We start from the raw sequence: 23,984 nt of genomic DNA on the forward strand, positions 1-23,984 counted from the left end.
CCCAGACTCTGTGTCGCTTTTCCGAAGGACGGCGTGATGCTTTATGGTTCAGGCCTTCTCTGGCTAGCTCAGCTCCTTGCGGATTCCACCGCACTCACCTGCAGCTGAGACCTGACGAGCAGCTCGTGAGGACCGCGGGAGGGGACCTTCCAGATGCTGGCGCGCAGCAGGGCTCCTTCCCCAAAACTCTTGTTCTGCCCCTGGAACTCCATGGCTCCCAATGCAGACTCCAAGTGCTGGAGAGCCCTGTTGAGAAGGGGGAAACTGAGTCGGGCTGAAGCAATTGTGGACCACACAGAGCTGCTTTCTAGCTCCCTGGACGTAGCCCAGACTCCTGCCAACCTGAGGAGAGGACCTGATGTGGAGACTGGAGCCAACGGCACTAGTAGACGCAAAAACAATTTGGCTCACCAGACATCTCTGTGAATACTGATGGCAAAGGGACTAGTCAGCCCTTAACTGGTGTGTGGCCAGGGTCCTGGACGGGATGGGGGCCAATAAATTGAGGCTTAATCCTGACAAGACGGAGGTCCTGTTGGTAGCTGGTTCAGCCTTCCAGGTGAGTGATTTCTGCCCTGTTCTGGACTCCCTCTAAAGGACAGGTATGCAGCTTGGGAGTGCTCCTTGACCCTGACCTGTTCCCAGAACATCAGGTACTGGCAGTGGCGAGGAGCGCTATTCTTCAGCTTCAGCTGGTCCATCAGCTGCACCCCTATCTGGATGAGCAGTGCCTGGCAATGGTGACCCATGCTCTGGCAACCTCCCGTTTGGACTACTGCAACACACTCTACGTGGGGCTGCCCGTGAAGACAGTCCGGATACTTCATTTGGCCCAGAAAAGAGCTGCCGGGTTATTAACGGGGACTGGCGGGCACTCCCATATCACGCTGGTCCTATATCACTTACACTGGCTTCCAATTGAAGTCTGGGCCCAATTTAAGGTGTTGGTGATGACCTATAAGGCCCTAAATGGCTTGGGTGCTGGATACCTGAAGGAGCACCTTCTTCCCTATGTGCCGCCCGCCCCTTGAGATCAGAGGCAGGGGTCCTTCTCCAGGAACCCTCTTTGAAGGAAATGAGGAGGGTAGCTACTCGGAGAAGGGGCTTTTCAGCAGTGGCGCCCCGACTGTGGAATACGCTCCCCAGGGAGGCTCACCTGGTGCCGTTGCTCTACTCTTTTCGGCATCAGGCAAAGACCTTTTTTCTCCCAGTATTTTAACAATTAATTGGTTTTATCCTTCTTTTTATCGTTATTTATTGGATGCAGTGTGTTGCTCGCTGTTGTTATGGTTTTTGCTCTTGGTTTTTTTGGTTTTTTGTCCTCTGTACGCCGTTCAGAGACTTTTAGTAATGGGACGGCATAGAAAAACTTCAAATAAATAAATAAAAGGGGTGTGGGGTTATTTCTGAGTTTTTGCACATTGCAGCCTTCCTGATATAGACACCTTTCCAGGTGTGTTGGACCACAATTCCCGGCAGTCTCTGGACCCCCTGCAAAATCCCACAAATGAAGGTTGAAGGACAGCCTCATTCATACCATCTGCCCCTGCCGTAGCCTGAAATGTTTAGAATCCCGAGAAAGCAACACGCAAGCCCCAGGTTTGCTTATAAGAGACTCACAAAATATTTGTGGCTGCAGTAGCAGCAGCTGAACAGCAGGGGGCCTGCAGGCAGAAGAGATGAGCTGCAGGGCCTGGGCCCCTAGGAAGGAACCTAAGCAGAGGCTGGGCCGGGCCAGCTTTCTTGCCTTCCAGTGTTTGCAGCCATGGCATGCACGCTTAGTCACGCGTGCTTTGAAAGTGCATGGTGCCTCACTCTTCTATTTGTGAGTGAGTGAGTGAGTGATCGATTGATTCATTGACTTCAGCCCCTTGGGCCAAAGCATGCACGCAAATACTTCCTGCAGCTCCTTTCCTTCGTACAACACCAAGCACCCCTGCCTTGCAGCCGAGAAACAACTGTGGCCCCTTTGGCCAAGAACGCAAATGACAAACACTCACACGAACGGGCTTTCGTTGTGGCTCTGCCCATGTCTGGGCAGCCTCCTGGCCATTTCCAAGTCCTTCAGCTTTGCTTCTGCGATTCTGAACTCGCTTTCCACATCACTTCTTTGGTCAGATTTGCTTTCTTGCCTCCTCTTTCCAGAATCTATTGCACAAAGCGAGGAAGGAACCGCAAGAAGGTTTTCGATGCTGGTTACTGCAGGACAACCTGATTCCATCGCACTCTCATGCAAGCAGCAAATGGCAGTGGAAAGCCCAGTCAGCAACCCAGGAATCTCCACTTTCAATTTTCAGAAGAGGGTTTCTAGTTCTCATGCTTGCAAAGGCAGGTTTACAAGTGCGATCCACCCCAGTGAACTCTCAGGAACAGCGAAGGGACTCGGCAGGATTTCCGGCGGCCAAGGGGTCAGGGCCTCGATGCCCCACACAGCGGCATAATTTCTGATTAACTAGTGGTTCTCCTGGTGAATTGCTGAGCATCCATTTCTGCCTCTCAATAATTTAACAAAAGGAACTAAAATGGAAAGTGGTTGGTTCTGCTTTTTTTTTTAATAAACTGTGCCAGGTCTGTCTGTGCTCTTGTCACACCTCTTTAACCTCAGTGTAAAATGGGCGCATTTCTTGGCTGCCTCGCCCAGGCTGTGTGCCCTCAGACCAGCCTCTTTGACAGCTTTGTGTTAGAGTCCCTCAGCTCTAGGACCTCAGACGCAGAGGTTTATTTTATATTATCATTTTGGAATGACGAGGAATGCATGTCTCGAGCGGTACAGGATGGAACTATTTCCCCGCTACCCGCATTTTCCATTCGGCTTGGATTACCTGGCCAGGAAGCTCTAGTTTTAAAAAGAAATCCCACAGATCCCAAGTCCACCCAGCTCTGGCACATGGCTCTGCACCCAGGATACAATCATCAAGCACAGTAAACGGGCAAGTTCAGCCCCGCTTCAGACAGGCAGCCTGCAAGGAAATCCTTTCCCGAGACTGCAGAGCAGTGTCTGATTCTGGGACAGCTTTCCCCAACCTGGTGCCCTCCAGATGTGCTGGGCTCCTAACACCCCTCAGCCAACGGGACCAATCCTGATGGAACCTTTTGGCCAAGGAGTGGTACCTTATCACTGGTGTTCATTACTTCAGCGATGCCTCCCTGTTGCATTACTATTTTGCTTTCTCTGATGGGCCGTTCCAAAACAAAAGGCCACCAGGCAAGCATTGCCAAGTCTTTCTGTTGCGTACACGCTTGCCCACGACAGCTCTTGCCTGAACAACTCCAGACACACAACTCCAGCAGGTTTTCCCCTTTCAACACAGGGAGAACCAAATATCCACCAAGGAACACCTTTTGCACTATGAATGGCACGGTTGTATCCTGCCCCATACAGAATTTTGTAACAGATGGCCTACAAATTTTACTTCACTTAAATAAAGTAAATATTTCGAATAAATAAAATCAGTAACATTCCTTCTGAAGCATCTCATCATGTCCAGATTGCTTTCCCTGGAATTGCTCGCTCCCGCTTTCGCTTCCCGTCCCAGGACTACTCAAATCTCACGGCAAACGTGCCCTCTTCTTCCTCACAGGGCAACAGGTCTTCCCCATGTAACACCAGCCCTGCACACAGATCTGGGTGCCCAGGAAAGGACCCCCCACCAAGCAAATATGGTCCAGAGGCCACAATAGCTGCACTCTTTCCTTTGCACAACTCTGTATTCCAAAATGCAGAACTCACCTGTGAAGCGGAAGAAGTAGGCTGACGAGCTGGGAAGGGATTTGTTCTGCCAGCCTTTGTCGAAGGCATAAGAGACATTGAACAGCAGGCGGGTGCCTCCTTCTGTTGCTTCTCCACTTATGTTGGGAGAATTGAGGAAATAAGCAGCGCCTTTACTCAAGGTGTAATTTTTGGTGCTGCCGTAGCTGAGCATGAAAATGCGTGCATGCTGAAACCAGTAGACACAGAAGCGATAGCTGCCCGGGAGTTCTGGCAGGGGCCACGTCCTGGATTCCGAAATATTGGTGTTCTGCTGACGTTCTGGTGAGAACGGCGCACTCACTGCCAGTTCGGACGCGCTGTTTGCTATACTGATTGCGTTCTCCTGGCTCTTGTAGCGGAGGTGGCCTTTTTCCGTTTGCATCCGCTCAGCGCAAAACCTGAAGTCTTCTCCGTGCCTGCCGCTGCCACAAATACCTGTGTTGCACACAGGCCCAAAACAAAACGTGGCGTGATGTCAGGCCCTGGAGGAACACCCTGCAGCCCAGAAATCTTTGCACCGATCAAATGCATCATTAAAATAGGTGTGTTCCGTCATCAAGGTCATCCAAAGAGATTCTGAGTTAGAACATTACATCAGTCAGCATTCCTAGTGACTCTGTTAGATCCATCGGCATGCGGGAGAGTTTTTCCCACATTGCACATTAGCAGCAAAGAGTTAAGGAAGCACGAGGGTGGGCAAGCTGACGCCTCCCAGGTGCTTAATATATAGCCGAGATGGTACCAGTTTTTAAATTATTGATTGTATTTTATATATGTTGTGAGCCGCCCCGAGGCTTTGTTGTGATGGGGGCGGCACAGAAATGTTTTAAATAAATAAAGGAAGGAAGGAAGGAAGGAAGGAAGGAAGGAAGGAAGGAAGGAAGACATGCCCCATAATGCACATGGTGGGTATGTCGTGAGCGGAGCCGGCTGGTGCCGGAGGTCAGACTAGATGGCCTGGGAGGCCCCTTCTGACTCGCTCTGTTTCTCTGTTTCTATCTCTGTCAGGAGCAGAGTCCGAAACTTCTGGAGGGCACCTGGTTGGGAAAGGCTGCAGTATACTTAATGCAAGGAGCAATATAATTACAGAGGCCAAAGTGGGCAATGGCACACTCCAAATAGAGGCAAAAAACATGTTACATTACCTTGCAGCAGGAAAAGGAAATGGGACAAGAAGAACAGCATTCTTGGTGGTTCACTTGCTCTTCTGCAGAAGTCTTATTTGCAATCAAGATCTTATGCAGTAAGAAGGCACCTTCAAATGTCCTTCTCTAACCCCATGAATGTTTGTCTCCTGTTCAGCTCCGAAGTAGCAGCAGATTTTGATGGATGCTAAAACGCCACCTTTCCATTTCTGCAAAAGAGAAGGAATGGGGGTTAAGAGTTACTGGTCCGAGAATTGCTTCCCTACTTTAAAATTCTGGTCTTGGGAGTTTTATGGCACAATCCAGTAAAAATTAAGCACTTTTCTTATCGTTTTAACCATTTATATTGCATCTGATTATCTTAGGTGTTTGCAACCTGCCCAAAAATGTGCAAGAGGGGCTCTGCAGTGTCCACACAGCAGGACAAAATGGATCGAAGGGGAGCTGATGCCATGGACTCCATACTCCTCCACCAGCTCTTGCAATGCGCCACCTATTTAGAAACGGAGCCAGACAAAATAAAATCCCAAACTGACCAAGGCAGAGAATCTAATCTACACCAAAAAGACAACATTGTAGTAAAAGTCAACAAACAGACCCAATGAAATAATGCCATATCGGGGAAAGCAAACCTACTATCGGAAGCTGCATCCGTTTTCAGAGTATTTGTGGTGTGGCAAACCCCACATTTACTAATTTTTCAAAGCTGCTACCTGTTTCCCCACCCACCCCATTTCTTGCTCTTTTGCGTGTGCCCACACACACACACACAATTTACATTCTCCCCACATCGTGAAAGGCATCGCCTAAAAATTTGGGTGGGTGTCTCACCAAAAACTGCAGGGAGACCCGAACTATCAGAAAAACAGCTCCAAAATTTTGGCTTCCACTGAAAAAGCATTCTTTATGTTTGTTTGTTTGTTTGAAAGCTGCTCACTAGAATCAGCTCTCTGGAAGGCCATTACAATAATGCATCAACTGACGGACTGTTCAAAGTGAATCTCCCAGCAGACAAATGGCTGGCTGCAGCGGAAAAGCTTATTAAATGGCGCAGCCAGGAGGAACGCCTGGCCATCCCAAGGCTTGCTGGAACAGAATGGGCCTGGCCTGCTTCCAGAGGTACAGCAACACTATAGCTCTCACAGGGGGGGATACTTTGTGCACAAGGAGGCCACTCCCAAGCAGGCCCTGCTGGCAGGTTCCGCCCTCAGAAGAAGATACCCAAAGAAGGTCTCCCCATGCAAAGACTTTAATGCCCAAGGAACGTTTATAAGGAAGAAGTCTCTGAGGAGGATAGGACCAGGGGGGGACTGCTTTCAGCCAAGCGACGATTCAGTTTCTAAAAAGCTCTTCAGGGTTCTGTTCCAGGGTTTTGCAGAGCTGAAGACCAAGGGGGTGAGGCCAAAATACCAGCTTTAGGCAGCCTAAAACTTTTATTTATTTGGCATACCCCACCTCTCTACCCAAAATGGCAGTCAAGGCTGCTACTGCTAGCAACGAAGCCTCAGAAATGCCTTCAGACTTTTCAGATGAGGGAAAATGCCATGGAGGGTGGAAGGACCACCAAACAACTCCTGGATGTAGGAAAAGCGCGTGGCCCTCGGGGGAATCCCAGGGTCACCGGGAGACTCCAAGAGGGCTGGGCTCTGCCTCAGGCTTGGCAAGGTGAAAACCACAGCTTACGTTCAGCTGGAAATCACATCAGCCACCTGGCCACCTGTCCTGAAAGCAGCCTAGCATAGTTGTGAAACTTTATCACACCAGAGACATCCAGAGAGACACTGGGCAGCCCTCTGAGTGGGATGGCGTGAATCGGTGTCCTGCAACAGCAGCGGCCCTCATGGCCCCTTCCAGCTTTACTATTCTAGGATTCTACGATCATCGTGCCATTTCTAGGCAAAAACTATCGCCCAACGCAGACTTATTTTTCCGTTTGATCCCAAAGATGCAAGGGAGCTTCCCCACGAAAACTGGAAGGAAAGCAACCTGCCACTGCTGCTGTGGAGAGGCAAGATGCAGGAGCGGGTGGAACCCTGTGAGCCATCGCAGCTTTTGGCATAACATCTGGGGAAGAGGGACAGGTCTGGCGCTCTCCAGCGACCCTAAGCTTCAGCCCCAGAAACATATGAACCAGGAAGTTCCCATGGAAGCCTGTTCTGCATGAATCCAAATGTCTCCCCCATCCGCACCAAGTGAGATGCTCACCTTGAACTCAGTTTCACACTCGATGCATCTAAGCGAGGGCTGTGCCGCCCATCCCTGGCACTAACAGTGCCAAGAGGGTGTGAGCTGGTAACACAACATCCTGCTTCCCCCGGGAAAGAACCCTTCAGGAATGCAAAATGTGACCAATGCTCAAGGTTTCTCAAGGGTTTTGTATCCATTTCGGATGATCACTATCCAATTATTTCTCTGTCGCTGTGCAATCGGCTCTCTGAAAACTCAAACAGAGTACCACACTTCTACCGTTATTTTTAAAACCCATGGAACCAAGCGAAATGACACCCAAACCTTCCGGACATGCCACCGAGACTGAAAAATACAGGGCCTTGGTTCCTTGAGCTTAGGGGTGCAGAACATCAGGGCTGGGATCCCATCCAGGCTTTGCAGGTTTCCCTGTCTGTACCTTTAGCATTTCCCCAACTTTGCTGCATTTTCCCCTTTCTGAAAAGTTGGCGCATCTCTCCGAAGGCTCCGTAACTCGTTAACAGTTTCGTGTAACCCTCCACCTTGTATGGCACGTGCCCTCCACCCCCAGAAGATGTGTGAAGTAAAGTTCAGCCCTTGAGCTGGAAGGGCTTCTTCCCCCATCTCTGGCTTTTGGAGCAAGGATACGTTCCCAGGGAAAAGGCCGTTCGCTGCAGAGAAGCCAAGCACCTGTCATTTGCCTCTTCCTCACCTCAATTCTGCAGGCACCCAAGCAAAGCAAAACTGTGTGATCGGGTGCCAACTGGGGAATTTCTGTTTGACGGCAGGAAAACCATTGTGCCACCTAAAGCAAATAAAGAACCACAAGCGCTACCAGAATGAGCCATTTCCTCTGAAGAAGCAGACAATCTGCGGGGAGGTTTATGGCTTGTAAGAGGGCAAGACACTGTGATTAAGGAACGGCTGGCCCAGGACTGGGTGTTCCTCTCCTTTGTCCTACCCGTCACCTGATCTTCTGCTCTCTGGTCCTGGGTGTCAGGATTTAAGCTGGTGTGGGTGGCAGAACGAAGACCTACACCAGGGGCGTCCAACCTGCAGCCCGTGGGGTGCATGTGCCCCAAGGTGGCTATGAATGTTGCCCATCACAAAATCATGAACGTACTTAAAACCTTATAAGTTGTTTTGCAATTTTTTTGTAACTTGATCATGCAGTTCTAGAGTGTGAACTTTGCAGACGACAATGTTGTGTTGCAAAGTCACATAAAATATTTGTGTGCATGCGTGGCTTCAGTTTAAGGCAGTGCGCATCTTTCAGTGTGAAATCTTCAAGTGCACACAGTCAACCTGACACCACTGGGCATTACATGAGCTCATGGTGATTTGGCAAGTGAAACACAGCTATTATCAATACTAATTCAACCTACTCTTGCAAACAATTTTGTACATTTTGACACATTGGCTAAACACAGGCCTGTGGAAAGCGAAAAATATGCAGTCTTGCTTTTCGATTTGATACAAGAATTTGAAAACAGATTTCAAAATTTCCAGGAAATAATCACTTTTTTGGTATATTTGCAACTCCTTTTTCAGTCGACATAAATATGTTACCTGCCAATCATCAAACGGAATGCAATCTGACATTCAACTTAAAAGCTGATCATGGACTTTCAGAGGTCCTGTCTTCTCAGAGACAAGTATCCCTCACTTCACAATCATGCCTTATTCAAGTCTTCAATTTTTGGCAGCACCTACATTTGTGAGCAACTATTTTCAAGAATGAAGCACATTAAGAGCAAAATTAGAACCAGAATATCTGATGAGCACCTTGAGAACTCAATGAGAATTACAACTGCTTCCGTCAAACCAGATATTGATGTGTTAGTTTCTCAAATGCAATGTCAAATATCCCAGTAGTTTTATGTTGCTCTCTCTTCTTTTATAATAAAAAAATCAATGACGTTTTATTACTTAGATATGTTCATTTTCTGTATTAGTGATCACAAACTTGATTTTAAGTTTTTGTCCCTGTTCTGACAGCAGCTGATTGGCCATCCGAAATGCAGGAGAGGCACCCTGCTGTTAGATCTTTTATCCGCTTGTTTTCAAAAGAAAGAATGAATTAATGAAAGACAGACAGACAGACAGACAGAACCACAGTGATGCACATGTGCCTGACTGCAGGAATCCGAAGCGGCAGTGGGGGATAAATACCTGTTGCCAAGGTGTAGGAAGAACAGTCCCTGGGCACTGCCCTGAAGAGACTCCAAGTAAGACCGCTGCTCCTTGGTTTCTCAACAGCTGTGAAAAGGCAAACTGTCAAGAGAGACCAGGGTAGCCTTTGCTCACAAAAGGAGGGTGGCGCGATGTGCACCCCCTTTGTGGCAAGAGCAACATTTTTTCCCTGGAGAGTGAGGAACAATTTCCACGTTTCCCGAGACTCTAAGCACAAAAGGGCATCCTTCCCCCATTTTCTGGCTGCCAAAAACTGGTCCCTTTAAAGGGAGGAGACACTAATGCACTATGAGCTGCATTTAAAATTTTGCTCATGTAGCACTGGAACTGCGGCAAGCACCCATTTCCCCAAAGGCTTTGAGCTCTGGATGCAAGAGCTCGTTCAGCACATGCCATTTTTCACATCTTCGGGGGTTTTTCCGTCAAAGCAGACCGAAACCAAACTTTTCTGGGTCTTTTGGTCTTGCACGGGAGCGTTTTTGTTGCTGTGATGATGGCGCTGGGGGTTTCCCAGGCCTCTGCTGCAGTTTCAGTGGAGTCATGGTATGCTCAGAAGCACACACGGTTCTCATATTGCTCTGTCTAGGTTGCACATAGTGTGATATTCGGATAGTTATGATCAGCGGATATTCATGGTGCTATGAACCCGTCAAGGTTAGTGCAACGAAACGCATGTTAGATTTCAGCTGAAGAAATGTGAGTTCGCATCCTCGATCATCAGCAAGGCCATGGGAAACCCTGAGGCAGCTGTTTCCAAGCTCTCTGACCTCACAAGATCAGCATGGGCACAGCAGCTGTGAAAGGAGGGGAAATCCACACCCATTTACACCACCCTGAGCTTGACATGTGGGCTACGGGCATGAGAAACACCAACGTTGTTCTTTCTGCTCTTTCTGATTCTGATGGGAATCAATTTCAAACGATTGCTACCACTCTATGCGACTCTGGTGCGCCCGCAACTGGAGTATTGTGCTCAGTTTTGGGCCCCTCATTACAGGAAGGATTAGCCAGGTTGGACTCAGTGCAGCACAGGGCCACAAGGTTGGTGGCCGGTTTGCAGGGGATGCCGTATGAGGCAAGACTGAGGGAACTGGGTCTCTTCAGCCTGGAGGAGACTCAGAGGGGATCTGTTGGTGACATACAGGTATGTGAGGGGATGTCACATGGAGATGGGTAGAGACCTGTTCTCCTCTGCAGAGGAAGGCAGGACGCGCTCCAACAGAGCAAAGCTCAGGGAACCAAGGATCCATTTGGATGCCAGGAAGCTCTTCCTGACAGTCGGGACCCCGAGGGTGTGGAAGGGGCTTCCACGGGAGGTCACTGAGGCCCCATCGGTGCGGGTCTTCAAGGACAGGCTGGACATGCACATGGTGAAGGCCTCTCAACTTTGGGATATTCCACCACCATGATGGACTTCTTCTGAAAGGAGTCTCCAGAGGACCAGGGGAAATGATAGAGGATTTCTGGGGGGGGGGGGGTGTTGAACGGCATACTCCCCTGAAAAGAGTGGCTCACATGACCTCTAACTGGGGACAACCTCTCCTATTATCTCTCACCCACTGGCTAAGTGGGCTGGGGCTGATGGGCACTGTAATCCAGTGCAACTAGAAGACACTAGCACGGCTGAGGGGAGCTGTAATCTGATGCAACCAAAAGGGGTTAGGCTGATTTAAAGCACTGGATGCTGAAGACTCAAAGTACAAGAGTTTTGAACTTTCTTCCACACTACAGATACGCTTCTCGGCATACACACCGGGGCACCTTCTTCCTCTGTTAGTCCTAGCTTCTGCTGTTAACTCTGTTACTTCAAAGATTTCCTCTTTACACGAAAATGTGAGCTGCAAGCAAACCTTGTCTTTACGTGATCATAATTTCCATCCTCCCACTCAGTCCTCCCACTGTTGGCATCTATCCCATCAGCCACTGCACCTGGCATCCAGTACTGCCTGCCTATTATTATTATTATTATTATTAATAACATTTCTATGCCGCCCCTTGCCGAAGCCTCGGGGCGGCTTACAACACAATAAGATACACTGAAATACAATAGAACATAATAAATTACCACTAAATACAAAAATACAAAAAAAAAAAGTGCCTATGTCACCTGCCTCTTCTCACTGGTCCACACATGGAGCTTGGGTGGCTAGAGCAGCTCCTGCTGCTGCCGCTCCCTCTCCCTCCAGGGGACTCTGTGGTAGATACATACCAGAACCTTGGAAACCAGGGCCAAGACAACAAGCCATGATGGTACAGGGAAACCACAGAACAAGCCATGGTTTCTTAAGACCAAACTGACCGCTGTGAAATGCCATGACTGGGTTCAGGAACCATCCTTGTTCCTGCTGTGACGTGTCATGTCTATTAAACCTGGGGGGATCGGTTGTTTACTGAGGAACACGGTGCACCCCTCGGGAAGCAATTCTGGGGAAGCAAAGCAACCTACCAGAATGCTTCCAGCAATACGCACTGCTGAAGCCGTTCATGGGATGCCACCGCCAAGAGCAAGAAGATCCCAGCTTCGCCCTGCGCTCTTGCTGTTGCTGGAAATCCAGTGCTGGTTGTAGCTGCAACCTTATCGAGGACTGCACAGTCAGCCAGCAGATCAGAAGCTATCATAAGGCTCATTCTCCACCCCAGTCTTTTCCACCAGTATTTTTCCCAGGCTGATCGGCAACGCACGTAAAACCACGTGGACTCACATGCCTTATGCAATTGTGGTCTACATTCACTGTCTGATGATGGATATTGCCGGCAAGCTGGAAGGAAGATGACTTGGTGGAAAAGACCACTTCCCTTCCCTTCCCTTCCAGGGCTTTCTTGTGATAACATTTCAAAATGCAAGCTCCTACAAGTGAAGCTGCGCCATGGATGAGAAAATGCAAAGCGGGGGTTTCTCCCCAGAAGTGCGACAAAGCGGAGGGCAGGATATTTTTGCAGACCCAGAGGTGGAAGAGCAAACCAAGAAATCAAGTCACAAGACATCAATCAAATGAGCCATCCTGCTGCCCCATGGTCAGGCCGGAGCACTGCCGATTGATCCAAGAGTCCCTCTTCAAAAGTCTCTACAAGGAAAGCTGGGCTACAAGAGATGGACTCTCCCGAGGGCCACCAAGCAACAGGGTCAGGCTGGCCCTGGGAGTGACGGATGCTCAGGCCTACACATCTGGAGGACCGCTGTCCCACAAGAGGGCTGAGATGATAAGCGTCAGGGCTGGCATCCCAGAATGGGGGTCTCCCCCATTCCGCCGCTGGCCAGACCTGAGCGTGGGATAACGACGGAGTGCCTGCACAGCTGCTGCGGCATGTCAAGGAGTCTGAAAGACCTTCTGGGTCGAAGAGGAGGAGGAGAGCAGAAAAGCAGCATGACAAAGACACTCCTTCCAAGTTCCCCTTAGGCAGCACCCACAGATGGCGCACCCGTCAGGCAGAACGTGACACAAAGAGTGGCAGAGCGAAGCAGAGGAAGCCTCATCGGAAGTGGGCTGCCTCCGAGCCTGCAAGACAGGTGAAAGCAGCGCCCATCCCCCCGGCCGTGGTTCCGCCTGACCTTTGCAAGTGGAACCCGAGCAGGTTTGCAAGAGCAGAACGGGCGCGAGCCCTGCAGCAGCGAGGCACTTTCCATTCCCCGACTCAATCCAGGCAAGAGGGCAAGAGCCCGGGCGCCAGGGCAGCTGAAACGAGGAGGTCAGTTTCCACCCCTGGCAACTCCAGGTGGGGTTGCGAAAAGTCCCACTCTGCAGTCGGGGACCACCTCTGCTTCCCAGTTTGGGCAAGAAGCGGAGAATGTGGCCCTTGTACCGTTGCTGGACTGCAGCGCCGACCACCCCCGGCCGCGGTCCATGCTGGCTGGCACCAAAGTGGGAACAGACACCCAGTCCTCCAGCAGCGTCGCACCCTTCCGAATTCCGCAACAGAGTTCTCCGCCCAAAAATGTACATTTTTGGAAACACACAGTCTATAAGATATATACTAAAGAAACAATGTACCTGAGTAAAAGCAACCCAAAATGCATTATCTTGGAAACCTTTCCTTGCAAATCATGTGGCTGCACAGACAAAGGCCCGCGCCAGTGTATGCACCAATTTTCATGCTTTTTTATTGCTTGGGGTGAACCACAATTGAGCCTGGAGTTTGGCAGGTAAAAGAAAAGCCTTCTGTCTGTTGTGCTGGTGCCCCACGCAGCTGCTTGAGACCTCGGCTCCCTTTAGTGACTCACCACCACCACCACCCCCCCGACAGCAGAGCCAGCAGACTCCTGGGAGTTGTAGTCTAACACCCCAGGTGGACACCAGGCTGGGCAGGGCTTGCCTTGAGCAACGGGCCCTTCCGCCAGTTTCATGGGCGACCTCTTCCTACGTGGGGAAAGGTGCTTTCCAAGCTTGAACTAAGGCAGCAAGATGTCTTGGCCCAGTTTTGATGGGAGCTGAGCAGATTCTGGGGGGAGGTCTCTGTGGGTGAGAGGTCTGCTCAGGCAGAGGGACCCCCATCACGCTCAGTACAGCATTGATTTTTATTTTCTACCAGGGGATGGACAGACGGATGGACAGACGGACACCAACGGCCACTCATTTCTGGGAAAGGAGAAAACAACCTGTTGCGAAGTTGCGAAGTTGCGAAGGAAGAACAAACACTGCCACGAACCCGACAAGAAGCCCTGTCGAGGAGCACGGGAGTTACGCAAGAAGCCCTCCCCACCCCAGTTCGAAGGGAAGGGAAACTGGTGAAGCCAAAGGATCTTGGCCCGGCCTGTGATGGGGGCTAACCCAAAGCCTCAACCTGCTCCCCTGAACCCCGTTCTCTGCTCAAACACAGCAGCCACCTCACACAAGACAGACCAGCTGAGCTCCCCCTTCCGCCACCGGGTCCTGCAGATGATCACAAACACTTCGCCTGGACAGGCCCCTCCTTTCTTCGGCAGTCTCCCAGCTCTGGCAACGTTTTTCCGCATTCCAGGAGGTCTTCATGCCTTGCCTAGGGCTTTGGTATAATTAGCCCCTGCCCTGATATTCTTGACATTCTTGGATATCCTCGTGCTTGGGTCTCTCACCCCTTTTCGCCCTTGTGCTCCAGCGCTTTGCCTCCAGCCCTGCTCCTATGGAAGGCGGTCCCTCAGGGGTCTCCGAAATGGAGCCTGGCCCACTGGCTGAGAGAGATTCTGCGCCGTTGCTCCGCACTCTGTCACAGCATCTCGCCAGCGTCTCAGGGAAGTGGTCCTTCCCCTCCCTCCCTGGAGATACAAGGGATGCCACCCCAGGCCAGCTTTGTACCAGCAACACGCACTTCCACTCAGGTATGGACCTTCCCAGTATGCCCATATCTGTTTACCAATTGGCCCCAGCATGGAAATGTAACACGTCACCCAACAAACACACTCGCACACAAAAGGTACAGACAGACACAGACTGGGATTTTGCATAAACGTTTTGCCCGTGCAAATCTAGATGGATAAACACCGATTTATACGCAATTCCTGGAAACAGAATGGAAATAGAATGTACCTTGCCATAAAGAAGCTGCTGCACCTGGGACCCACGTGCCTCTTCCGTCCACTTCCCCGGGGCTCAAGTCTTGATGGCGCCAGCCAGGTCCGTCGTGCTCTTCCTCTGGAGGGTTCTTTGCCTTCCGTTCAATGGGGCAACGCCTTAACCTTTCCAAGAAAAGATGCTTCCAAGCTGAGGACTGTTGTCTGGAAAGTAGGACATAAGACCACGCTGGTTGGCAGGCATTCAGCAGGTTAAATTAAGTAGGCTCTCTGGCCAGTGGGAGGTTTAAGGAACAGCAGGGCAAGTGGGCCGGTGTTAAGGGCAGACGTCTTGGAACGCCCAACTCTTCGCCCCAAGGAGCTCCCCTACGGAGCTCACGTGTGCCACTGACCGCTGCCAGGAACCAAAAGAGAGCATTCTCTCGCTGGTTCCTTGTTTCTGGACGCTTCCCTGCATGTAGGAACGGCTGGGAGGGTTGAAATGTGCTCAGAACTCACAGCCCCAGGAGCGTGCTCACGCCCACACGAAGGCTTGCGCAAGAGGGCAGCCTTATCTTGGAGAGTCAGACCCGGCAAGTCTTCCTCCTGAGAGAATCCACTAGGCCAAGATGCCAGTTTTTTCATAGTCCCATATCCCGGAACGCCGCTCTTCCTCCTCCTCATGACAGAACAAACGGCGTTATCTCCACCCGGAGAGCGCTGTTCCCAAGTATATTTAGAACACGCTCTGCTGCTAAGCAGCACATGTGTCCACAGCCTCCACTGGCTGCCCTGAGAACAATAGGCCATAAAAAGTCCCTGTTGAGTCAGAGGAGGGAAGAGAACACGGAGTGCCCCCGAGGCAGGGGATAAGTGGGGGCACGGGGGACATTCGTGTGAAGAGGGCTTCCCGCCTGCCCCTTCCTGCCTTTGACAGCGTCCATCCTCCTCTCGGAAGGGCCATGCGAAGACGATGGCGACAGAGGGGCAGGAGGTGGCCGAGCGATTCCTGAAGCTTGCTTAAGCATGTGCGCGCACGCGTGTGCGCCCGGCGCCAGCCCTGCCTTGGGAGCGGCTCCTCTGCCCTCTCCCCATTCTGCATCAGCCACTTCCGAAGAGGCTCCCTCTTCGCAGTAAACTAGCTCGCTGCTTGGGAAAGAGGGAGAGGGCTGGGCTGCCCCCACGCCCGGCGGGGCCTTCTCCTCAAGCGGCCCAGGGGCTGAGCCTCTCCTGCACTCCCAGTGACGAGGCTGCCAGCGCTGCTTGCTTGCAAACAGGGTCAAAATGAGCAGCAGAGCCAGAGACTGAGGCAAGAGCCGAGCATGTGGCTTACCCCGGCTTCCTTAGTGTCTGGCACTGACTGACTCCGCAGTTGTCTTTTCTGGAGCGCATCTGCTCTTTTCGCATGAGCTGTATGGCCAGAATCGGTGGTGCACAGGGCCCTCGTCATCAGGGTTTTGCATGAGGCTAAAGGAAAAGGTGCAAGATGCGGCTTCTGGCTTTTTCTTGTTCAAAAGCCACAATTTCTTGTGGCCCTTTACAGACTCAAAATAAACTGTGGTACAAGTTTCCATTGACCGGACAGTGCTAGGCAGTTATTTTGAAAGATGTGCTTCTTGTATAATTGGACAATATGGAAATTGCTCCGTTTTCCTGCTTATGCAGTGCAGGAAGCGACTGCAGATGTGGAACAGGAGTTGGGGGTGGGAGGAACAAGACGGTGCCTGAGGAACCCAGGGAACCTGGCCTGTTGGCCCATTCCTGCTCCGGAATGTGCCTCTCGTGACTCCTGCCGTCTCCTGAGAAAGGCGGTCGGCTTTCTGCAACAAGCAGCGGCATCAGTGGCGGCAGCATCCACACAGGCTGTGCTGCTTCCGAGCACGTGCAGTCGAAACATGCAGTCGAAACATGCAGCGGCGGCAGGCAGCAAGCAGGGCCATTTGCACCGTAACAGCCGACGGCCGGGGCGGGTGTGTGACTCAGCCATCGGCCCGAGATGACGTGCCCGTCTGTGACCAAATGCCTGCACAAGGTTCCTGCCTCTTTACGGCTTCTACGGTTGAGGGAAGTTTGGCAGTTGCAGCTTCTCTCCATCCCTGGGATGGCGACACTGATGAAATTTCCCTTCTCACACAATTGCTAACTAGATGGGAACCTCTATCCAGATCTGCAGCTTTCCCTACTTAAGTGCCTTCCAGATACTTGGACTACAACCTCCATCATCCCCAGTCCAGTGCCTCCAGGGACAGCTAGTATAAAAACATCCATTTTGAAAAAGGGAAAGAAAAACACAGTTTACCACTTCATCCCTCACATGCATGCCAAAACATATTCACTGCACAAATTTTAACTATGTTCTTTTCCTTTTTCTCCCGGTGATCAAGGAGGAGCTACAAAGCTCTTGATCCTTTTTGCTACTATTTGTGGGGAAATTGCGGTTCTGGGAGCCATCCGCTACCTTTTTGAGGCCAGGCGTTGTATTACCACATTATGAGGTATTTAAACTATGCCAAATTTGTGCAATTCTGAAAAGAGCAGGCACGCTGTGGTTGCACGTCAGCGCTTCCGAGTTCCACCGACTCCAGCGGCAGAAGTACGTTAAGTGTGTGCTAAGGTCTTTTATTAACAGACAGATCAAGCAGCAGTTAACTATAACTGGATCACCGGATTTTCTGCAGCAGACTCTCTCTTTCAAAGCCCTCTGTAATGCAATAATTAGATAGTATTTCCAGCCCACGTGAGCCACAAAATGGGAAGTTGCCCTCAGCTCTAGAGGGGCTTCAACATGTTATCGATCCACTGGGCTCTTAATTGTTCCTGCTTCTACAACACGGTGCATTTAAGTACCCCATTCTCTTTCCTCGGAAACTCTCTCTTTAAATAAATGTTATTAAAGATTCTCCTCTTTCCATAACCAGTTGGGAGGCACCCGCCCCTAAGCTAAATACCGTATTTTTCGCTCTATAAGACACGCCTGACCATAAGATGCACCTAGTTTTTAGAGGAGGAAAACAAGAAAAAAAAATATTCTGAATCAAATGGGCACACAATGACAAGCACATTCCCCATCACTTCCCCATGGGCTGCACATCTGACGGACTTACTGCACACACACATTCGCTCTATAAGACGCAGAGTCATTTCCCCTTACTTTTGAGGGGGAACAAAGTGCGTCTTATAGAGCAAAAAATACGGTAACAAGGCTCAGCCACAAAAGGTGTGTGTTTGGTAAGAGGGCCCAGCATATTCATTGTGAGCTTTATCATGCAAAGCACCCACTGTTTTCCATTTAAACTGAAATGTAGATTTTGCTCTACAAGAGCGAAACCACCCATCCTGCTCTCCTGCTGCTCCATGACCTCCCGTTTCAACTACAGGTTGGGTGAGAGCATCCACAGAATTTTTGGAATTCGGCCAGATTGTTCACTCTAGGTAATCTGTAGGTAATCTGCCGCTGCAAATGAAAGTCATGAATGTGGGGATGCTGCAGCAGATATTTCAAGACATACCAGGCATACCAGCCAGGGCAAGTTTCTACCTCAAGAGACCTGCAGAAGAAAAAAAGAAGCCCCACTCCTTTCCCGGTCAATCCACTTCCCTTCCCCGTTTTGGGACCGACCAGATCACGTCTGTTGCAGCCCAGTCTGAGATGCGCTGGGAAAGAGCATTTGATGCGAGCTGCCTCGTTGGCAGGGAGGCATGGTGACAAAGCCCATGCGCTCCACGGGAAAGGAGCCACTGATCTGGCAGCGCTGCCGCAGCCGAGAGTCCCTTCCCCGCGACAGCTGCCATTGCGGGCCGCTGAGCGATGGGCAGCTGGGGCGGCCCGTCCCTGGCAGAAGCCAAGCCACCAGCTCACCTGCTGTCGGCCTCGGCTGAAAGGCCAAGAAGCGACAGGGGCGTGGAAACTGGCACAGGGTCTCGGCGGGACCCCAGGCCGACACCAGGCAGAGTCTTTTTTGCAGGGCGGCTGTTTTCCCTGCAGCCCAGGAGACGCCTAGGCCCCGGGCAGCTGGCACGGGAGCGAGGCCTCCTTGCGCTGGGCAGAACGAGCCGGTGGGGTGCCCTTCCAGCCCAGCCGCCTGCACATCCTTCTTGAGCACAGTCACCCTCCAATCTCCGCTTTGCCTCCCTGTTGCAATCTGAATCACAAGCAGGTGGTTGCACACGGTGGGCATGTCAAGAGCGCAGCCGACGGGAGCCGGGGGTCAGACTAGATGGTCTGGGAGACCCCTTCTGACTCGCTCCGCTTCTGTGTTTCAGATACGGAACACTTTACAGGCTGGCTGCTCCGTGCAAGGGGCAGGGAAGGTGGGGACTTCCTCAAGGGTTCTGCGAGATGCCCCGGAAGGGGATGCTCCCCCCAGTCTAACACTACTAGCTCCTCTGCATCCAGAGAGGGTTTCTTCAGGTGGTCTCGCCACCAACTGCTTCAAGTGGAGAGGGACCTCCCTTGCCAACAAGAGGCTTTAATCCCCTCCCTACCCAGCCAGAAGACCTCGCCCTGCTCGCTCTTACTGGCCAAGGATCAAGCACGGGTGAGGCTGCATGAACCTCCCCAAGCGGCTTGAGCTGCACTCATCCAAAGGACTCAACCAAGCCTGAGTCTGACCATTCCTTGAACAGGAGCAGCTTCCGCTCACACCAGTCCTTGGCCATGCTGGGAAGAGCTTCTGGGAGCTGAGGTTCGAACCCTCCAGCCCAAGGGCAGGTCTCCGCCAGAGGTCTTCCCAGCCCTGCAAGGGGCCTGGAGCTTGTGCCGTGCTGCAGGGCTGCAGCTCCTTCTTCCTGAGACCTGCCCAACTGTCCCCCAAGGGAAAAAATAGCTCTGCTGAATCACTGCAGGGCTATCCAGAGAAACCCCATCTGGACCAGCGCAGGAATTCTAATCCGTCCGCTCTAAGGTTTGCAGAGGAGGTATTCCAAGGGAGAAAACTCTGCAGTCTCTTCTGAGCAGACTCCGCATTTCTCCCCACCATCACCACCGCGGCCCCAGAAAGCCCCCTGAACCAACAAATCTGGGTTGCTACCCAGTTAAGGAATTCTGCTGTCATTTCGGCTGTATGGGGGTAGTGCAGATGGAGCTGTGAGCAGCTCCCTCTGTCCTCTCTATTTCCACTTTTAAAAACCGGAATGCAGTGGACTCTTGAATCAGGAAGTGGTGCTGAAGCACCCAAGCATTATTCAGGCTGAACGCTCTTGCAGGAGATCAGCTGGATGCCGAAGATGAGGGGTGTGGAAGAGGGAATTCCAGCAAGTGCGGAGCTTCCTGCCACGGTGTGGAAGCCCTGGTGGAAAATCCCCCGTTCGCACAGGCCAGGAAGAAGAGGAACTCTGCAAGTTTCCTGCATACAGACACTCTGGTGCTTTCAGCACTAGATGCCTTCTCCCCCCCCACCCCCACCCTGCAGCTGGGGGGCGAGGGGAAGAAATGGTGCACACACAAAGACGGACGCCACTGTATTTTGCGGGTGGGAGCAAAAGCTGAGCATGGCTATCCTCAACAGAACACTTTCTAGGCTGCTCCCAGGCAAGAGTGCCCCAGTGCATGTACAAAAGCACTGCTCCCAGCTGGAGAAAGTGTGTCTGGTGAAGCCCCATCTGCTCATGTGCAGGGAAGTTTTACCTGCCCCAGGCAAGAGGCCCAGGGCTGCCCAGCTACACTCCTGGGCCAAGGAGGACAGCATGAAAAAGGCCTGTACCAGTAGCCACACAACAGCGATGAATAACCGCAGGAAACACCGACACCGGACCAGGAAAGCTGCAACCCACAGCACAGGAAAGTTGCCACCGCCCCTCTGAAGGTGCTGCCCCCTAGACTTGCTGGAATACAGCAGCCATCAGCTAGCTGGGGCTCCAGGGACTCAGCCTGCCTCTCGTTCATTCCCATAATGCTCTGCCCAGACAGCCATGCTGCCCTTCTCATTCCGCTGCTTCTCGTTCCGCTGCTCGACGTAAACCGTCCTGAGACATCTAAGAATGGGATGGTACAGAAAAGTTTTAAATGTAAGTAAATAAATAAACTTACAGTGGTCCAGGAAGTAAATGAGGCCATCAGGTACTAGGACTGTTCATGGTGCTTGAATCATAGAATAGCAGGGTCAGAAGGGGGCCATGAAGGCCATCAAGTCCAGCCCCCTGCTGGTGCAGGGCGCCCTCTCACTCAGCTGGCTGCCCAGGTTCTTTCTGGATGTCTCCAGTGCGGTTGTCTAACAGGATCTCCTTTCTGGGAACGGCAGCATCTTTGGGTTGGATGGCTCTTTTCCCTGCCTGTCTGAGCCCCAGCAGCATCCTGGTTAAGGCAGAAAACGAATATCCCTTCCACGCTCTTCTCCCGCTTCCATATTGAGATCCACACCATGACAGGGAAACAATGGCTGTGTAAGGTCCACCCACATTGGAGCCTGAGTGTGGGCTGAGTGTGGGTTATTGCTGAACAGCCTGCGGTTGAAATGTGGGTTGTTGCATTGAGATCCCAGCTGTGCTCGCAAACCATGGGTTCAGAACCCCACAACCAGCCACGGTCAGCAACCCACTGCTAGGCTTTCCTCGCACAACAGGCCAGGGCTCAACATCAGCCCATGCTCAGCCTTGAATGTGGGTCGTCCTGCATTGTGCAAACTATCAACAGCAACTGAGCGCAGGAGACTAAACACGCAGCCCAGCCCACCAGCGGCCTCGGCACTGGAGGAGAAACTCGGTGACAGTCTGCAAGGTGAGCGGGGCAGGTGGGAAGCAGCAGTCTGCGCAACCACGAGCATGCACTTCGTGGGAGCGCACAGCAGCAAAGGCAGGTTAAAGGCAGGTGTGAAGGAGCCACAAACGCTGTGAGCACGAGCACAAGCCAGCACTGGGTCAGGAGGGAGGCAGTTCCAATCTGCTGCCCCGCACAGTAACCGGGGCTCGCGGAGACGGAGAGCCGCAAGCTTCTCACCAGCAAGACGGTGGCATCGCCTGCCACTCCTCCCAGCTGCCCTGGAACTTAGCTGCCATCCTCCCACTAGCTGCCACAGAACGAATTTTCCCAGCCACGGTATGTCGCTGCCAGTTGGTCCTTCCAAGAGTCTTGTAGTGTCTCGGTTTCAAACAGGGAACTAAGGCCTATCAGCTTCGCAAAAGACCAGTTCCCAGCTACTCGCAAGATCTAGTTCTTGCCAAAGTGGCTAACCTAAACCCGGACTGTCCCACTGGAGGTGGGAACAGGGCGTTTGCGTACCCCCGTGATGTCAGAACGCCGAGAGTCTGTTGAGGTGGGAAAGTGGAAAATAGGCCAGAAGGGGCGTGGAAAGGCGCTTCTCGGAAATCGCACGGCTGGCTGGCTGGCTGGCTGGCCGGCCGGCCGGCACCCATGAACTTAAAAAAATCCCAGTGGTTCCAATGGATTGTTCTTCCTTTGTCAAGACATGCTTTTCTTCAACCATTTTTCAGAGTGTTTTGGAACGTGTACATCAGAAACAGAGTCACCCTGCGAACAAATGAGTTCCTAAAAACCGGAATAGCAAGATGCAAGGGGGCTCAAGCATGGAGGGAATTTCAATATGCACCACCTGGATGAAAAATTAGCAAGCCAATGATAAGACCGGCTGAGGCATATAAGGTGTCTTCTGTCCTGGGGGACTTTAAAATCTCTCTCCCACCTGTCCTTTTATACGGGCTCAGGAGTGATCCCTTCCCTCCCTCAGTTCTACCACATCTTTTGGCCCTTAAAATATTCCTGCTTACCAGTATGCATTAGTCTAGCAATAAGCCCATTATTATGACAGAAGAAAACACAAAATAAATATCGTGACTGTCTGAAAACTCATTCAGACTAAATGTGGCTTCCGGCTTAACTGTGGTAAATGGTCTGAAAAAAGATCTGCTCAGACATTTTAAAAATTCATCCAGGACTGTCAAACTCACAAGACATATATGTCAACCTTCACCAACATCTGGGCATTCAACCTGAACTTTATTTCGTGCCACAGACAATGCGTCCTGGACGGAGGCCTGGGTGGAAGCATTGGCATCTGGGGCATGCCTACCAGACTTAAAAGCATCCAGCTTCTAATGGACCACAACGATCTTGGGATGTCCAGCTGAACCCTCCGTCCAACATATCTCCCCCATTTCTTGTGGTCTGAACCCAGCTGTGCCAACAAGCCATGGCTTGTTAATCAGGAACAACCCACAAACAGAACCCATTGCTTGCCGCTGGGTGGTGAACGGAGGGTTTTCCACCATGCTACGTTATCTCAGCTGCATCCAGGCAACATCATCAACAACCTGCAGTTCACAACAACCTATGCGCAATCCAGAGCCGTGGAACCAATGAACCCTTCTAGGCTGGTGCCCTCAACGCAGATGGGCAGTAACCACCTGCAGGGCTCCAGACAGGAGTCTCTCCAGCCCCACCGGGAAGTATCTGGAGTGGGGGGGACTCCTCCATGCATAACAGGAGTGGTGCCACCAAGCCCATCTCCCCAGAACCAGTGTGCATGCAGAGTTCTTTCTAGCTCTTTTTCCACCCGCCTGCTGGAACAAAGCGGAGACTTTGGCAGGGCATGGCTTGAATGCCCCAGCTGTGCAAGGCAGACGAACAAGCCAAGAGGGAATTCTAATCCACACTGGCAATTATTAATTCAGAGCTGCGGGGCTGGGGGGGGGGGGTCAGTGGGAGAGGGGGTTCCTTTCTTCTCTTGCTCTCAGAACATAAACAAGTGAGGAAAGGTGTTCCCACCCAAGCAAAAACACAGCTGCTTTGGACTGAAATGGAACAAACTCACAGAAACAGTCTCACCAGCACCAACCCCTTGAATTTGCATTGTTTTCCCCATTTATTTTTACTTATCTGACTCGATGTACACCCTGCCCCTCCTTAACAAATCTTCTTTTGTTCGCATCCTGCTTTTGTTGTTGAAAAGGCCAACAAGGATTTGAAAGACTGGCCCAGTACTATCAAAATCAGGCTCTTGGAAAGAAAGAGCAGAGCAGGCCAGCCAAAACAGAACACAGCTCACATAATCATAATAATCCGGACAACACATCCAGCCTTTGGCTGCAGTGCCAGCCCATCACAATCCGCCGGACCGGCAGCTCATGCAGCGACCCTTGGCAAGCTTTGCCTGGTGCGAATGGTAAGGCCAGGATCCATCCCAAATTTCAGGCACTTCGAAATACCCTCTGATTCATACGGGAGAGATGCAGCACACGATCCTACGCAGGCTTACTCTGTAGTAATTCCTACTGTGCCCGGTGAGGTTTA

The 23,984-nt window shown here is 51.5% G+C and overlaps 1 protein-coding gene across 2 annotated transcripts; it reads right to left on the reverse strand.

Moving 5' to 3' along the window:
* Nucleotides 1-42: 42 nt before the first annotated feature.
* On the reverse strand, nt 43-16,190 carry LOC123025480 (adhesion G-protein coupled receptor G1-like). 2 transcript variants are annotated; one of them, XM_044434231.1, is made up of 6 exons: nt 16,074-16,190; nt 14,778-14,965; nt 4,897-5,105; nt 3,731-4,186; nt 2,001-2,148; nt 43-246 (listed from the first exon to the last, which is right to left on the reverse strand). In XM_044434231.1, the coding sequence occupies exons 3-6, from the start codon at nt 4,934-4,936 to the stop codon at nt 69-71; spliced, it is 822 nt and encodes a 273-aa protein (XP_044290166.1). In that variant the 5' UTR covers nt 4,937-5,105; nt 14,778-14,965; nt 16,074-16,190; the 3' UTR covers nt 43-68. The 2 variants fall into 2 exon arrangements, with proteins under 2 accessions (XP_044290166.1, XP_044290165.1); XM_044434230.1 differs by lacking the exon at nt 16,074-16,190 and having other exon boundaries at nt 14,778-15,250.
* Between the last annotated feature and the right edge of the window lie 7,794 nt (nt 16,191-23,984).

Source organism: Varanus komodoensis, unplaced genomic scaffold, assembly GCF_004798865.1.
Source record: "Varanus komodoensis strain SLA01 unplaced genomic scaffold, ASM479886v1 scaffold27, whole genome shotgun sequence".
NCBI classification, from domain to species: Eukaryota; Metazoa; Chordata; class Lepidosauria; order Squamata; family Varanidae; genus Varanus; species Varanus komodoensis.

Coding starts and splice junctions, on each gene's coding strand:
- LOC123025480 (XM_044434231.1), bottom strand. CDS start 4,936: ATGCTGTTCTTCTTGTCCCATTTCCTTTTCCTGCTGCAAG. Junction 4,187..4,896: donor TTTCCTTTTCCTGCTGCAAG/GTAATGTAACAT, acceptor TGTGCAACACAG/GTATTTGTGGCAGCGGCAGG. Junction 2,149..3,730: donor CTACTTCTTCCGCTTCACAG/GTGAGTTCTGCA, acceptor TTTGTGCAATAG/ATTCTGGAAAGAGGAGGCAA.